General features: G+C 35.8%; 1 protein-coding gene across 2 annotated transcripts in view; it reads left to right on the top strand.

Moving 5' to 3' along the window:
* The window catches only part of exoc6b (exocyst complex component 6B), a 625,017-nt gene that overhangs the window by 585,077 nt on the left and 22,068 nt on the right, over positions 1 to 17,872 (top strand). For both annotated transcript variants that reach the window (XR_007935144.1, XM_028801461.2), the window contains one exon: positions 3,007 to 3,119. Coding sequence is in view for 1 of the 2 variants with exons in the window: in XM_028801461.2 (XP_028657294.2) it covers positions 3,007 to 3,119 (113 nt within the window). In the remaining variant the exon portion in view is untranslated. The remainder of the gene's footprint in view (positions 1 to 3,006; positions 3,120 to 17,872) is intronic.

Raw genomic sequence — 17,872 nt, forward strand, 5'->3', positions numbered from 1 at the left:
TTCAGATCCCAAATCTGTTTGAGCACTTTGCCAAAGTTTGGCCACCTGACAGCTGTGTGGTAGCCAAGATCAGTGTGATCAGTCTCATGCTCATCCAACTGTCTGTGATTTAACGACCTAGCCCAGATGAAATTTATGGTATTTATTACAACATCAACAACATGATTAATTTTCAGCTCTGATTTACATAGCAATTCTTGGTGAATAATACAGTGTAAAAATAGGAGTTTTTGAGCAGGGTTAATCTCAGCCACTTTTTCTTGCATTCTTTTTAAAAGTCCAACATTTTTTACCTGTCAAATTAGAACTATTATTTGTCACACCAACTAACTTTTTCCACTGCAGTCCTAACTTTTGCATGCACATACTGATTTCAGTAAATAATTCCTTATTGGTTTGTTGTCCCTTTCACTGACTGCATAGAAGCCAGTTGCTCTGTCATTTCAAAGTCTTTCATTATTACTTTCACAAAAATCAGCAGCTGCATTGTGTCACAAACATCACAACTCTCATCCCAAACCAAGGGGAAGAAGTCAACATTTTCCACCTTACCTTTCAGCTGTAGTACCAGCTTACCTGCAGTTTTCTGAATCTATCTTGTAACCATTCGCCATGAGTGGGACAGATGTTCAGAAGCCTCTTTCTTCTCTGGGCAGAGGATTGCCACTGACTCCAATAAGCACTCTAACAAATTCTCCATCAGAAAATGGTTTGCTTCTTTTGCCGATTTTGTGAGCTAATATATAGCTGGCTTTTACTGTTCCTTCCTTTGCTATATGAAGCTTTGTAAAAAGACTTCGCTGTTTTTGCAGTTTAAAAATTCCTCTGCAGTTATGCATTATCCTCTTCAGATACATTTCTGTAGTTTTTGGCCTGTTTGGTCTTGACATGACTGCTCAAGTTTTACTCTTTAAATGCAGTGATGTGTTCTCTGCATACCAAATAGATTACTTTACCGCTAACCTCTGTGGAAAAAATACTTTGGAGTCCGATATTTGTTGAATGATCTGTTTTTCGCATCAACTTTTCAATTTTTACTGCACATCTTTCTTATGTCTTTATACAAAATGCAGACGGGACACAGGTTGAAAACAGGTATCATCTTCCTTTATTCAATATAAAATGAACAATCTCTGTATCACCCCTTTCTCTGATGCAGTCTTCCGCAGTTTCCCTCTTTTATATCCCGTACATTCTGATGCGGTCTCCCACTGTTTCCCATACATATCAATTGTGATCTGCATCTGCACGGTCACATCTAGCTGTGATGCAGATTGACATAACTAGGCAAGTACTTGCCATCTGCATCTTCCATGGTCTAGGCCTCAGTGGCTGCAGGTTTTCATTCTAACCATCTTCTTCATTAGTGACCAGTATTTTGCTGCTAATTAACTTCTTTTGCCTTCATTTTAATTAACTTGACTCAGTCCCTTTGTTGTTTCTTTTCCGTTAATTAGCAGCAAAACAATAATGAGACACAAAACGAGCTGCCCACACGACCAGCTATCCACAATATCTGAAAATAAAGAAAGGTGAAGGTCTCAGTAAGGCTGATCTCTCAGATCACCAAAATATTTTGACGGTGTTCTTAGAAAAAACAGAAAATCAACAATTTTGGAAATGTCTGCTGTGGCAGAATGAGAGCAGCAACAAGCCATGGAATTAAAGAACGAGTTTAATTAACAGCAAGAATCAGCTTCTCATTAAGAAACTGGTTGGAGTGAAATTGGTTGGAGTTTGAAGACCCAATTTAGCTGGTCATCTGTTGGCTTGTTTCACATCTCATTTCTGTTTGGCTGTCATTTAATGAAGAAATGAATCAAGTCAGAGCACTGAATCATTAATAACAGGGCTATTAAAACAAAGGGCAAATGAGTTAATTAGCAGTGAAAACTGGTCACTGATTAGGAAAAGGGTTAGAATGAAAACCTGCAGCCACTGCGGCCCTCCAGGCCCGGAGTTCGACACCCCTGGTCTAGACAGAACCAAACCAAGAGACGCATTTGGCCTGCGGGCCATACAATGCCAAGGTCTGCATTATCTATCTATCTATCTATTAGACAATGATCATTGCATTGATCACAGTTTCTGTTTATGACAGTGTTCAATACAACTGGGAAAGTTTGATCTGCATTGCAGTATAGCATAAAAATGAATATCAAGTAAAGTGAACCCTCACAGTTAAAAACTGTACAATAAAAAACTAAAATGTAAAATAAGTATTAAAGAGGAGAAAAAAATATGATTTACCACCCCAGTAATATTTTGTTTATCTTTTACATGGATAAATGCAGTTATCAGTCCCTTATGTTTGATGTAGTTAATGTAGCTTCCGTCAGTATTTTGCATGTACTGTAGTTAAATAATATGTTGGTAAGTTGTTTTTTTTTTTTGTTTGTTTGTTTTTTTTTATTTACCACTTATTCCATATTTTTTTTAAATATACCTTGTGTGTTGAATTTAGCTTTCCTTTGGTTATTACTTTGTTGCTAGTGGACACTCCACTCAGTAAGTTTCTTCATGTCATATGTGTGTGTGAGAGTGTGATTTTCCTTTTCACTATATTTCATAAATCAGCAATCCTCAGTTTATACCTGTACTATACAAGCCCAGTGAGTCTTTATTTACTTGATTAAAATTCAGATATTTTCACAATGTTGTTCTTTCTTTTTGTTAATCATAGTGCATGTGCCAGTTTTTATTTTTACTTAAATTGCAAAAATTAACTTTAACCATCTATAAACTAATTCTAGCATTAGTAAAAAGACAAATATACATTTACCTATGCTTCTAAATGGAAACTGAAACTGAATGGAAAATCTCAGGAATTACAACAAATTAAATTTAAAATGTTTGTAGAATGAAGCTTAGGTTTGACTTAAATTATTATAGCATGCCAAATTAGTGCTCTATCATTAGTTTTTAAGTGTATTTTATTTCTCCCATTGGGAAATTTAGCTTTTAAATTTACAGTTTTTTAGAAAATATTTTCTGGTTTCTTCCTAGCTCCTAGATCTGTTCATTCAGTGGGACTGGTCTACCTACCTGGCTGATTTTGGTCGACCCAATTGCAGATACCTCAGGGTGAATCCACACATTGCACTAGCAGTCCTGGAAAAGTGAGTATCATAATGACGTCAATATGTTTTCTGTTTTGGTGAAGGGCTGGAACCATAACACATCAGTATATTAATTATTTAAAATGAACTTAATATTATCTACCAAAATGTCATGCTCAGTTAGAGTCAGAGTGGATAATGCATATATGTTTCAGAGCAAATGTCTCAGATATGTTATTAGAGATCAAATGACAGAATAGGTGGTGCACAACATGACAATTTGAACCTACAAGAAGAAAAGGAATGCTACATTCAACTTTTCTGTGAGGAAATCCTGGAAGGATAGTCAGGATCTTCTGAGATTAAAAAAAGTGGAGTATATCCTGCCATTGAAAACTTTTTTTTAGGCGTTCCAAAACACTTATCAAAAGCTGTCATCAAGCACAGTTTGTGTATTATATAAATTTAAAAGCAAGCTAAGGAAACTAATCACATATCTGAACACATATCTGCAGTCGGGGACAAAAACGTTTCACAGTACACAGAAAATACATCATAAACATGACGAAAATGATCACAAGACCTGATAACTTTTCAAAATATATCAATTCTAAACCAGTAAAATATGATGGGATGAAGATGCCAAGCAATAACAGTTCTGAAAAGAGGTTTCCTAATCAGTTTTCCCATCAATGTCAATATCACATATTTAAATAAATGTTAAGTGGAAAGTCAATAACATAATAGCATAACCCTCTGGGTTTAATAAAGTATATCAAATCCAAAAAAATATGTTAACTAAATGATAAGAAGCGGAATTCATATAAATAAAACATCTATTCAAAAGTATTGGGGGAATTGTAAGCCATAAAACCTTCTACAGTATGCTGTACATTAGAGCACAAGTTATGAATCATCAATTTGGCAGTTTTTAAAGGCATTTACTTTAAAGGTTTGTCAAGCTGAAATGATAGCAGTTTTAAAATTTAAATTCAAGCAGTACACTACAGCAATAGTGCTTGCTTGACTAGAAGCATACTGCCCTTCAGATTATAAAACCTAGGAGAAGTATAAAAAATAGTTGAGCTGATGTCAGATACCAGCTTAGAATTCATTTCTTAGTGAACATACTCTGCTAACCACATTAGGAGGTTCAGTGGTTATTTGAGGTAAATAACAAAATGGTGTGAAATTTGGAAAAATGCAGACACACTCTCATAAATTTGCTGCTCCCATAGATATCCGTAACAAAGAAAAAAATAATAAATCAATTTATAGCAGCATTGCCAGTTTATTCCCAACTGGCAAAACTGTAAATAAAACTGCTTGGCTAGTGAGTTTTTTACTCAATAAATGTACAGTATGTTAAAACCTTTTAATGAAAACTAATATTTTTTTAATGTAGAGAAAATTGAATTCATTTGTGTTCTTTTTTAATCTCATTATAAACAGTACCTGATGAATATAAAAATACATCTGTGATTTAAAATTTTAATGGTATAAAAACATAGCATATAGTTTATAAAAAATCATTACTTTATAAGTATGAAAATATGATCAAAAATGGTTTGAGTGTATTTGTTTTTAACATGTTATATTTCATATTGATTCGTCATGCTTTTTCAGTGGCCAGCAGTCAAAGGAACTTGCAGTTTTCTCTTTCTTAGTATGTCAGTTATCCTTCTTTTGACATGTTGTTGTTATATCCATTGAAATTTTGTATTGGAAATTATTAATTTCAGAAACACTGCGAGATAAATTTTATTAGAGGCCCTTTTTTGATGGTCTTTTTTTAATAAACATATTTTTGTTTCACACTATAATGTGGGCAAGTCATACATTTACATCTTAGGTCCTGAATTGCAATTATAGCCTTTTGAATATGAAGTGCCCATCTTATTATGAGAAATCACTTAACAGAATATAACATGTTTTCTGGATTCCTTTTTAATTTTAAAGGTCTGGATAGCAGAGAAAAGTAAAATTATTTTGTTTGATTGTGAAGATTAAAATTTATGTACCTTAAATCCAAAACCTCTTTAAAAAATCAGTTTCATTACATTTTGCAACGGTCATCAAAACTCTGTAGCATTATTCAGTTTATTTACATTATCAATTGTGTGGATTGTAGTGAGTTCTTTTAACAACCCACAATGTGTGTGTTGTTAAAAGTGAACAAATATATTTGTCAGTCAGTGACCAAAACCAAGAGACATTATTACTGTACTATAAGTGGAAATCATCAACCAGCATAATGCTTCAAAAGGTGTGTGCCAATGCATGTTAGCATTGGAGAATGTCCAGAAGAGGCTCTTTCTGGCTATGAGTAGAGGTCAGTGATGTGGATTTTTTAAAATATATTACTTTATTTGTTTTCATTCTGCTTTTATGTTTCATCACATTTTTATAAAATATACTTTTTGTCTGTTATCTTAGTTATTTTTTTGTATGGGTAGATTGTTCTGAGCGTGTCAGTGAGATGTGTCCTTCTATGTAAGAAAGTTGGATTAAATTGAATATGCAGTTGTCACTGTATTAATATTAACATGCAGCTATCATTTACAGAGCATAACTAATTAATTACGTGCAAGTAGAGGATCAGGAAAATTAAGTTAAATTGTAAACACAATATAAGAGATGCATGACTGCAAAATCCAAGACAACAGGTCACCCTGAAGATAGAGTTCCCTGTTTTCTCACCAGCTTTTCTCTTTTATGTCTTTCGCATTCTGCTATCCCTACAAGGATTTCCAGGGCGTAAGTATCCCACATTGAAGGCAGTCTTCTTTAAGTGAATTATTCCTTATGCTACTGCCTCCTTACTAACAACATTCCCTTAGATTTGTTCTGTTTGCATGCAGCTGCCTTTTCCTGATCTACTTATGCCTTGCATCTTGGAATCTTTGCTGGCTTTCTCTGTCTTTCCCATTCAGTGTGCTGCAGCTTGGAAATGCTTGTTTACTTTTTTATATCCACAACAGTAAAATACTTTTTAAACATGGGAGGAAAAAACAAATTAATTAATTTTTGTGAGGTGACAGCAGTATGAATGTGCGATCTGATTAACAGTATGATGATCTTGTTGCATTTGCAACCAGTTAATTAAGCTCTTGCTGTCAAGTTAAGTTTTCAGGCATCTGTCTGGCATGATTTGAGTGAAAGGACTGTCTTTGGTGAGACGCTTTTTGTGCATTTTCTGTGGCAACTCTTTCAAGTGTCTGACTATGCCGCCATGATTACTGAAGTTCCCTCATCCTTTGAGCAAATACAGATGTAGGACATGTTCACATTATAATTTTATTTTAACAAAGACCCTCCCATAACCAAATCAATGAATGGTCCTAATGAGTATTAAAGCATGTGTAGTTTTCATTTAAAAGTTTTAAAGTATATTTTTTAATCTATTAAATAAGTGGATATTGTTAAAAATTACAGCACATTTTGATATTCCCAGCTGTAGGGTTTCAAATATTAAACAAATCTGACATTCAGGAATACCATAATATACAGTAATTTAGTATATCAATCAAGAATATTCTTCATGCAAAATACCGTGAAAAGCCCATAAAGACAGCTGTTTGGGAGATATTAGAACCAACTATCCGGCCACATTCAAAGTCACTTGTTTTGCCCAGTCATTAACATTTGTTTAACATTAATGTGTGCTAAAAAATGCTAGTTTACCTGATTTATACCACACTCTGCTATTATATGAAATATGACATTAGAATTTGTGTAAAAGTGGGATATTAATTTGCAAAATGTTATTTGCAAAAAATTTGTGAAATCTGTGAGTTTTTTTTTCCATCTGTTCATGTGTTCTTGTTATTTCTTCAGTTAGAGCACTGTAAAGTTAAAATGAGTTACGCAGTGTCACATAGTGAACAAGTGATAGAGACCAGTAACCTTATGGGTTATTTAATGATTTAGACTGTTGGCCATACCACTAGAAAATGTACTTTTTACTTTATAGGCATGTTATGAATGCAAACTGGAGACTGAAATAACTGAAAATATGACCCCACTCCAAATTCAGTCCTGCATATAACATTAAATTAGGGTTAGAAACTACACGGCCAATTCTTTGCAGTTGTGTTTTGCTTGTACATTAAATAAAGTGCTTTTACAAACTCTAGCAGTCCCTTGCCTTTTTATCAGATTGAATGAGAGAGAACAGAGGGTATTTGGGTTCAAGCTGCAAAAGTGAGCAGGTTAACAGACAGTGATTTTAGAAGTGGTACACACCACTACACCACTGTCTCTTACTGCTCTCACCCTTAGCAGAGATATTGTCATGCCAAATATTAATGGGGAAATCTCAAAGCACTTTCAGTAATGGACCTATAAAATAGGCTAATTGTGGCATGTAAAATTTGGAATTTCTTTAATTTGTAATATGGGCTGAGACACAGGTCACACAATAGGCTCTGATAAATTAGCCTAAAAAAATAAAATATGAGCATCTGAATCATATTTTTAACTAAAACAGGTAGTTAGTAGGAATAATGGGAATTTTGGGTATAAATACAGGTCAAATCCCGTTTTACCAAAGTATCAAAATAATTAATACTTTTTGTTGGCCCAAACAAACATTCATACAATTTCATGTTTAATGGATTTTTTAAAATTAAACTAGGGGGCTCTGCCCCATGCTCTCTTCGCTCACCAACCCCCGTGCAGGCCCCACGTGCTAGTCATTTCCCGGATCTGCTGCACGCAACAATTAGTGCTGTGCTTTTGGATAAACACGAATATCAACTCTGTCTTTGATATCTCTGTCCTTCAAAACTATTATCACTGACAATTTGTCACATGTTGGTTTATTATATATGCGAACGTGATCTTTTGGATTCATATAGAAATCCAGGAAAACTACTTTGTCCATGTTTTTCAGATAAATTTTGTATAAAGTGCAATACTTTTGGACATATGAATTTGTATCCATTATTGGCTGTAGAATTTCTAATATGTTTGATCTTTTAACTCTTTTTCGATTCCATGTAACATCGCTTCTCTGTGATCATAAATATAAACCTGACTGAATTGTGGTTTCTTTGAAATTAAACTTGTAGTATCTCTGTCATATCACCTATGTCCAAATATTCAATCTCTTTTCGCTGTTCTGTTATTTCACCGAGTAATAATTTCCATTTGTTAGTGCAAATGCAATCTTTACTATCAGTTTTTTTGACTTTCAAATTTAAGTACTTTCATAATCTCTAAACTGCTCTGCATGTGTATTGTGCCAACGCTTTTGAACCTCTTTACGACGTTCCACTTTGTCTACTACTCTTTGTCTTTTCTTATTCTACTGTTTGTCTTTTATTTCCGCCCCCGCTTGGACCTGTTAGGTTTTTAATTCATATCTTAGCACAAAGTCTCATCACGTGGGGCGTGAAATTATCTCTCTGAAAATGTCTCGCCTCGTCTCTTTGAAAAAGTCTTGTCTCGTCCCAAAATTTTTTATATAATAGAGAGATATAAAATTCACTATAATTAATTTTTTTTGACCAAAAATGGCCACCAAAGATAATAATGCAATGCAAAAAATGCTTAATGCTGCGCCTACACTTTTGCAGAGTCTTTTTCTTGTTAGACCAAAAGGAAGAAGCAGTCTTTTGCAAAATTTCCAGTGCGTCCATGTGGGTAGTTGTGCGGAGATTGTACTGTTCACGAGTTTCATAGCACTTCTTAAAGTTTTCTTTGCGATGAACAAAGAAAAAAATGAGAAACTGCATCGGTTTATGCTGACTAAATAATTAACAGTCCTGGAAAATAGTTGATTTTGAAATAAAGAAAAATGACATAATGAAATCTTTCAGAATCGCGCCTTCAACGCTGTCAACAATTTTTAATGATTGAAAAAAAAAACAACAAAAGATAACGTTAAAGAATAGGTATTTGGACCCAAATGAAAAACATTTAGATTTGCGTTTGTATTTTTATTAAAAAAAAAAAAAGCCAGGGACAGAAAGTGGTTATTGGAGCGGGTTTCAATGGACATGTTGGTGAAGGGAACAGAGGAGACGAGGAGGAGATGAGTAGGTATAGTGTGAATGAGAGGAATGAAGAAGGTCAGAGGATAGTGGATTTTGCCTTAAGGATGGACATGGCTGTGGTGCATACGTATTTTAAGAAGAGGGAGGAGCATAGGGTGACGTATAAGAGTGGAGGAAGATACACACAGGTGGATTACATCCTATGCAGAAAAGTTGCACACAGGTGGATTACATCCTCTGCAGAAGAGTCAATCTGAAGGAGATTGAAGACTGCAAAGTGGTGGCAGGGTAAAGTGTAGTTAAGCAGCATAGGATGGTGGTCTGTAGGATGACGTTAGAGATCAAGAAGAGGTAGTGAGTGAGGGCAGATCCAAGGATCCAATGGTGAAAGTTGAAAAAGGAGGACTGCAAGGTTGAGTTTATGGAGGAGGTGAGATAGGCACTGGTGGCAGTGAAGAGTTACCAGACAGTTGGCAACTACAGCAGATGTAGTAAGGATGACAGCAAGAAGGGTGCTTGGCGTGACAGCTGGACAGATGAAGGAAGAAAAGGAAACCTGGTTGTGGAATGGGGAAGTACAGGAGAGTATACAGAGGAAGAGGATGGCAAGAAGTGGGATAGTCGGAGAGACGCAGAAAGTAGACAAGATTACAAGGAGATAAGGCGCAAGGTGAAGAGAGAGGTGGCGAAGGCTAAAGAAAAAGCGTATGATGAGTTGTATGAGAGGTTGGACACTAAGGAGGGAGAAAAGAACCTGTACCGATTGGCTAGACAGAGGGACCGAGCTAGGAAAGATGTGCAACAGGTTAGGGTGATAAGGGATAAAGATGGAAACATACTCACAAGCGAGGTGAGTGTGTTGAGCAGATGGAAAGAGTACTTTGAGAGGTTGATGAATGAAGAGAATGAGACAGAGAGAAGGTTGGATGATGTGGAGATGCTTTGAGGATGTTGATGGAAAAATATAGAGAAGGCCAGAAGGAGTTGTATTGCGTCTTTGTGGACCTGGAGAAAGCATATGACAGGGTGCCTCGAGAGGAGCTGTGATATTGTATGAGGAAGTCGGGAGTGGCAGAGAAGTACATAAGAGTTGTACATGATATGTACGAGGGAAGTGTGACAGTGGGAATTGTACTGCATCTATAGGACTGAATGGTAAGACTTTTGTCACAATGGGTATTTTCTTACCAATGCACATTATGGAACGAAAGATGGTTCTCTTTCACTTCACTTTCAAAAGTTAAGTAAATTCACGGGTATTTAAATACTTACTTATTATGTTCATAAGGCTTACTTATGAGCATTTTGGAATCTTTTCAGCTGTTTTTTGTCTGCCACCTCCTGACTCGTGAATATAAGTTAACCCCCACGTATGATATAACTTTTTACTCATTTGATTTCTAGATATGCAGAACATCAAGCTTTTGGGGGTTCTCCCTATTTTGGGAACAAAAAATATCAGAATGACTTAAAGTTTCTCCTTGTCAGAAATCTTCTTAAAAGTAAAAAGTAACATAAAAAAAATGGGTATCGGTAATATGGTTTTGTGTATGGAAGATTATCCATGCCAAAATTAAATGCAATAAAACATGTTAACTACATTGAAAGGCAATACATATGGAAGTGGGACATTTCATTTTGGCAGTTTTATCATGTAGCAATTTAAAACATATCAACCAAACAATCGGTTGCTTTTCACAGTGGCACTCAGTTTTCATATCAGTTTAAAATGCAATACAAAAATGTATTGTATTATTGCATTTTAATTCATGTCCATGGAATGTATGTCATAACTAAAAGCAAAGCAGACGTGTGGCATTTTGCTTAGAGACTGCTCCATTTGGTTTGCATTTCAAATCAAGACCACACTTTAATCATGCTAAAGGTAAATGTAATCAAATAACGAATCAGCATGAAAAAGTGGGGCAAGGGGCGTCATCATTTGGGCTGTTGCATATAACCTATTTCTAGAATTTTTTTTTTTCATTTACATGTTATCTCCATTATAATTATATTTATACAGTACACCCCCAGAATTTGCGGGGGTTACATTCCTAGAACATCCGAAAATTGTGAAAAACCGCAAATTTTGGATGTGGTTAAAAAAAATGCCTATTTTTATAGTTTAAACACTAAATATGCCCCCAAAACAGTTTAATTTAATTTCAAACTCAGCTTAATACATTACCTAAAAATAAAGAATGTAAAAGTAAACATGTATACTGTAATGCTATGTCTTCCGCAGTGCTAGAATGTAAAATACAGATGTTACCGCTATATGTACTGTAATTCATGCAGGCGTGTTTTCATTGCCAGAAGCCTTAGAAGGTGCAGGACGTTTCGGCGGCATCTTGGGGCTTTAACCCTTAAACTGCCACATACTTGGGGGTTAATGCATCCCTGGGCGCCAAATACTTTTTGCTGCACTTTTTAAGTAAATGTCACAATTCACAAAGAAAAAGTGAAATTTTAATGGAACACATTTTTTTTCATGCAAAGAGCATCACAATTATCATTTAACACACTGCTAATGAACTGTAAAAACTGAACAATGTGTACAAGGTGCAACTGATGCCATGGATGAAATCCAGTAAATCACTGAGCCAACTGCGCTTGAACTGGTTGCACGCAAGCACACAAAGGCAAACGACGTCATACATAGACAACAAGAGACCGGACTACAATACATATACAGGTGCGACACCTGATGGGTAATAATACGAAGAAACCCTCCAAGCACCGGAAATCCGTCTTGCAAAACTATTAATTATAGATGAATGTACAATGGCATCCAGTCACTTACTCAACACCATTGATAAACTTCTACAAACGTTGATGAATAATAATATTCCCTTTGGAGGAAAGGTACTTTTATTAGGAGGAGATTTTAGACAGTGCTTACCTATTTCTCCACATGCAATGCGCTCAGCTATTGTTCAGTCCACCTTAAAATACGTGGACGACGTCATACATAAACAACAAGAGACCGGACTGCAATGTGGACACTTTTTCTTTGGTGTCGTTTCTCGTGACTGAAGACAGAGAGATATATTTAAAGTTAGTAAAAATCTTTTATTCAAACACATCAGGCAAAGGTAAAATGACAGAGAAGCGCAGTCCTAGGACACCGCCCTTCATCTGCCCCCCGGCCAGGGTATCCCAAAGTTTTTATAGCGCTTTGTCTTGTGATTTTATTACACAAGTACTGCAAAACAACAACAACGGTTAGTTCCTTAAAACAATATATAAAAGCTAAGCTTTTTCTTATATCTCTAACTAAGCATTTTCTTGCATTCTCCAATATTGGCCAAAGACAAATGTCACGTACCCCCTGCGACCTTGTGACTTCTTCACCCTGTCTCATTTACTGTGAGGAAGTTAACCAAGAAAACAGTTTGAATCATATAGAAACTGATTTTGTTGAGCCCTTGCACAATATATTTTTGTCAGTTCATAGCCAGGGCTTGCAAGCATTGCTGAAATTAAAGTTTTTAGTCACCAAATACACAGAGTACAAGGTGCTCAGGAGAACATCTTTCTTCTACAGCAATACATATACAGGCGCGACACCTGAATGGTAATAATACGAAGAAACGAACAGTCCGCATATTAACAGTGAGTGCGATCCTCCTTATTACTTATCCATATTACTAACGATAACGAACAAACGAGTCATGAATTCACGATCACGGGTGCAGAACGAGACAGCTCGAGTAACGGGACCACAAACACGAACCCGCATAAAAAAAAACAATAAACGTCGGCGCCTACAATGCGCTTCTAAAACCGCGGAAGAAAAAATGTTATGCGGATAATTGGCATTGCTTTCAAAAGATACGGTTGGTACAAAACATGCGATGTCCAGATCCAGAAATGAACAATTGGTTATTACAACTAGGAGAGGGGACACTCACCAATACAGATGAACTTCACCCAGATATTATTACAATTCCTCAAGCCTTTATCTGCGACGACTTAGTTACGGAGATATTTGGAACAGCAATCTCATTAGACCAAATACCCCTTTTAACACAACGGACTATATTATGTCCAAAAAATATTACTGTTGATCACATAAATAACCAAGTCATTCCATTACTTCCTGTAGAGGCACGGCACTTTCTAAGCTCTGACAAAGTTGACTCTGATGACAGCAATGACCATCTTAATTTCCCCTTACAATATTTGAACACTATTCACCCAGCCGGATTACCACAACACAATCTTAACCTTACAATCGGAGCAATAATCATGCTATTAACAAACCTTAACACTAAACAAGGTTTATGCAATGCTACACGTTTAGTCGTCAACTCCATGACACACAATGTTATTGAAGCAAAACTTCTTACAGGATCACATGCTAACAATACTGTTCTGATTCCTACAATTGACCTTACAAGTTCTGACCTAAAATTACCTTTTACACTTAAACGGCGACAGTTCCCCATTAAACCTGCATTTGCCATGACCATCAACAAATCACAAGGCCAAACCATGAACAAGGTTGGCATCTACCTCTCTGAGCCCGTTTTTGAACATGGACAACTTTATGTGGCCTTCTCACGAGTTCGACGTTCATCTGACATTAAAGTTAAGGTTATAAATGATCCATGCCAAGAGAAACTCATTCAAGAACAAGACACCATCTTTACTACTAATGTTATGTACAAAGAAATTTTCCGATAAATCTTCACACTGTGCCTTGCAATTTATTCTTGGCTTCCTATATGCGTCATCTACACCTTCACACTATGCTATATCTCATACATACATCACGCTATTTATAATTACCCAACACCAGGGGTTGGCGAGCGAAGCGAGCAGGGAGCGGAGCCCCCTAGTTCTTTCCTATTCCACAGAAGTTATAGCTAATAATATGCAAATTATGTAATTCTTAAAGGTAAGGTTTACATTTTTCTAGCATTATGTAATCTGGCAAGCTTGTGCCACAGCAGAGTTAGAACTGTAGGTGCAAGACTGGGTGTAGGCCACAGCACATTTCCTTTGCCATAAGTTGTTCTGATTAACTTGTCTTTATTTTTGATTAATTTTTCAAGTTTGCTTGTTTAAATATGACCGGAGCTTTATCTCATTTCTTATGATTTAATTTGAGAAAGTTTTGATTTCTTTTATATTTGCATGTATATTTTCATGTAAAAATTTTCTTATGAAAAGTTTAATATATTGTTGATTTTAATTTGGGTTACCATTAGTTTTTGTTTATTTAGTTTTGATTGTTTTTTATCAGATCTCTCAGGTGTGCCAGTTAATAATTATTTCATACAGATGCATCCAAGCAGAAAGAGTGGGAAATACTGTGTTATCCTGTGGTACCCTGCCTATGCTACACTGCAGGCATCTGTACTGTTTCAGAAATTTTCAGTAATGTAATTGCACTAGATTGAAAATATACCAGGTGGAGCAGTGAAAGGTGTAAAAGGCTTTGTTCAAACCTTATTAAAGGCTCAGCAACAATCCTTTGTTAAATTATGCAATTTAAGCTGAAAACCATTTTTTCTGTTATTGATTTTAAGCAGTTTTTGTACTGTAGCATGTGAACATGATTTGTGCTTCTTGGGCTTGCATCCTCAAGAAGAAAATTGTAAGTAAATGTCTTTTGTAGAAAATGCAAGTAATAATAATACAGTACATTTGATTTAATTGTGTATTTAAAGCAGTTTGAGGGCACATTAGAAGATAAAATCATAAAGCATCAACACTGTAAATATTCTATTAAAATGTACACAACTGAATTTCATCCATTTCATAAATATTTTATGCATTAAAATGATACTGTATAATGTTTTAGCTTTTTTATTAAATAGTATGCCATTAATGATAAGGAAATTCACTGGTTAAATCTACTTGATAGTAATAATTAATATAAAATAGTGCATCTAAGCAACCAAATCATATTACAAGTAGTTGGTTTGGAAACATTTCAGCCTTTTTTGTTTTTAAAAACATTATTGTCTTTATTGTGGTATCTATACTAATAAAAGGCAAAGCCCTCACTGACTCACTCACTCACTGACTGACTGACTCACTCATCACTAATTCTCCAACTTCCCGTGTAGGTGGAAGGCTGAAATTTGGCAGGCTCATTCCTTACAGCTTACTTACAAAAGTTAGGCAGGTTTCATTTCAAAATTCTACGCGTAATGGTCATAACTGGAACCTCTTTTTTGTCCATATACTGTAATAGAGTGCACCTCCATGGCCGTGGGAGGCGGAGTTGTGTATTGCGTCATCACGCCACCCACGTAATCACGTGAACTGACTGTGAACGCAGTACGTACAAAACAAGGAAGAGCCCCAAAGAGCGCTGAAGAAAACATTCATTACACAATTGAGGAGGCAGCGAAACAATAAGAAGCGACTGAGTGATGCATACAAGCATATTCATAAGTGCAGCTACTGCGGAAACAAAGCACGGTGTAAACCGTAAGTTTAAATTAAGTTTATAGAAACGCTCCCGCTGCCGTCTGCAATACCATATTCGCGACATACAAGTTTAATGAGAAGTCACGAGGTATAAACGAGACTTTGGATCACTTTGTAACAGAGTTAAAATTGCTGTAGCGAGAAACTTTTAAGTGCCGGGTCTTAGCTAACATTAAATAAAGCCGTGGACATTGCAACGTCACACAAGAGAGCGGCTCATGTGAACATATGAAGCAACTGATGCATACAGACATATTCATGAGTGCAGGTACTTCGGAAACAAAGCACTGTGTAAACCTAAAGTTTAAATTAAGTTCATAGACCTACAAAAGGTTGCCATTGATTTGAGGCAAGATTGCTTTTCTCCTGTACAACTATACGTTGCATTCTCAACAGTAAGCTTGCACGGCTTGGTCATATTACAACCGGAGTGCTGAACTGACAACGTGGTATACAAAGAGAACTATAACAATCGTAATAAACGAACAAAAAAACAGTGGAGAACCCGTGGATTAAATAAAAAGGCTGCTTCCTTGGCGAAGCAAGGAAAAAGGAAGACCTTATATGGTGTTCGTTTTTAAAACAGCGGAAAAGCTGTGTAAAGGCTGCTTCACAAAAAAACAGCAGAGAACCTTATATGAGCAGACAGTCAGCTAAAGAAGGAAATCAATAAATAACTATAATCATAATAAACGAACAAAAAATAGCAGAGAATAAGCGGACTACATAAAGGAAATGGATACCTGAACAGAAAAGTGAGTCTCAAATAGCAACACAATAACTATAACAATCGTAATAAACGAACAATAAAAGAATACAGAACCGCTAAGCAAGGAGAAAGGACGGCCTTATATGGCGTTCGTTTATAAAACAGCGGAGAGGCTGTGTTAAGGCAGCTTCACAAAATAACAGATCCTTAACAAACTGTTATTGGTATATTTTCCCTAAATTTAAAAAGGTTTTCTTTTCTTCTTAATAAAAATTTAAAAGCAGTATTTCGCCACTGCGAAGCGCAGGGATTTGGCTCTATATATATATATATATATATATATATATATATATATATATGTGAATGTATGTATGTATATATGTATGTCTGCTGCTGCCTCGCAGTTGGGAGACCTGAGGACCTGGGTTCGCTTCCCGGGTCCTCCCTGCATGGAGTTTGCATGTTCTCCCAGTGTCTGCGTGGGTTTCCTCCGGGCGCTCCAGTTTCCTCCCACAGTCCAAAGACATGCAGGTTAGGTGGATTGGCGATTCTAAATTGGCCCTAGTGTGTGCTTGGTGTGTGGGTGTGTTTGTGTGTGTCCTGCGGTAGGTTGGCACCCTGCCCGGGATTGGTTCCTGCCTTGTGCCCTGTGTTGGCTGGGATTGGCTCCAGCAGACCCCCGTGACCCTGTGTTCGGTTTCAGCGGGTTGGAAAATGGATGGATGGATGGATATATATGTAGATATGTATATATATATGTGTATATATATGTAGATGTGTATTTATATATGTGTATATATATGTAGATATGTAAATATGTATATGTATATATATATGTGTCTGTATGTATATATATATATATATATATATATATATATATATATATATATATATATATATATATATATATATATGTGTGTGTGTGTATGTATGTGTGTATATACATATATGTATGTGTATGTATGTATGTGTATATGTATATATGTATATGTGTGTGTGTGTGTGTGTATGTATGTGTGTATGTGTATATATATGTTGATATGTGTATATGTAGATATGTATATATATATATATATATATATGTATATATATGTTTACATAACCTCTTTAACACACTACTTCTCCACTGCGAAGCGCGGGTATTTTGCTAGTTGACTAATAAAACACATTACACCAAAGTCCTGCAGAGGTTGATCAATGCATTACCATTTGTTCTATCTCATGCATACTTACAAATCATCTACACAGCAGACATAATGGAAATTGAAAAGGACACTGATTAGCACTGCAGCATTTGAATCTCAAGCACAGTCTGTGTGAAGCCTGCATGTACTCTGCTTCCAAAATGGGTTTTCCTTCCACTACCACACAGACATGCCTATGTACTCAATTAAAAGGTTATTGACTCTAGCTTTCTACAGTCTTATTAGGATTTTTTTGTTTGTTTCTTAAGTTTATTTTCATTCGTATCCTTTTGTTGTGATTTCAGTGAAAGTTGTGCAGTGTAGCTGAATATGGCTTTTAATGTAAGTGTAGAATGGGGCTCACCTTATGTTCAGTACTAAAGAAATAGGTTTTTGCTTTGTGCTCCAAAGGATGATCAGAAGTTTTGAAAAATATTTCTTGAAAATATTCACAATTGTTACAATAGAATTAAT

This window comes from Erpetoichthys calabaricus, chromosome 5 (assembly GCF_900747795.2).
Source record: "Erpetoichthys calabaricus chromosome 5, fErpCal1.3, whole genome shotgun sequence".
In the NCBI taxonomy this organism is placed as follows: domain Eukaryota; kingdom Metazoa; phylum Chordata; class Cladistia; order Polypteriformes; family Polypteridae; genus Erpetoichthys; species Erpetoichthys calabaricus.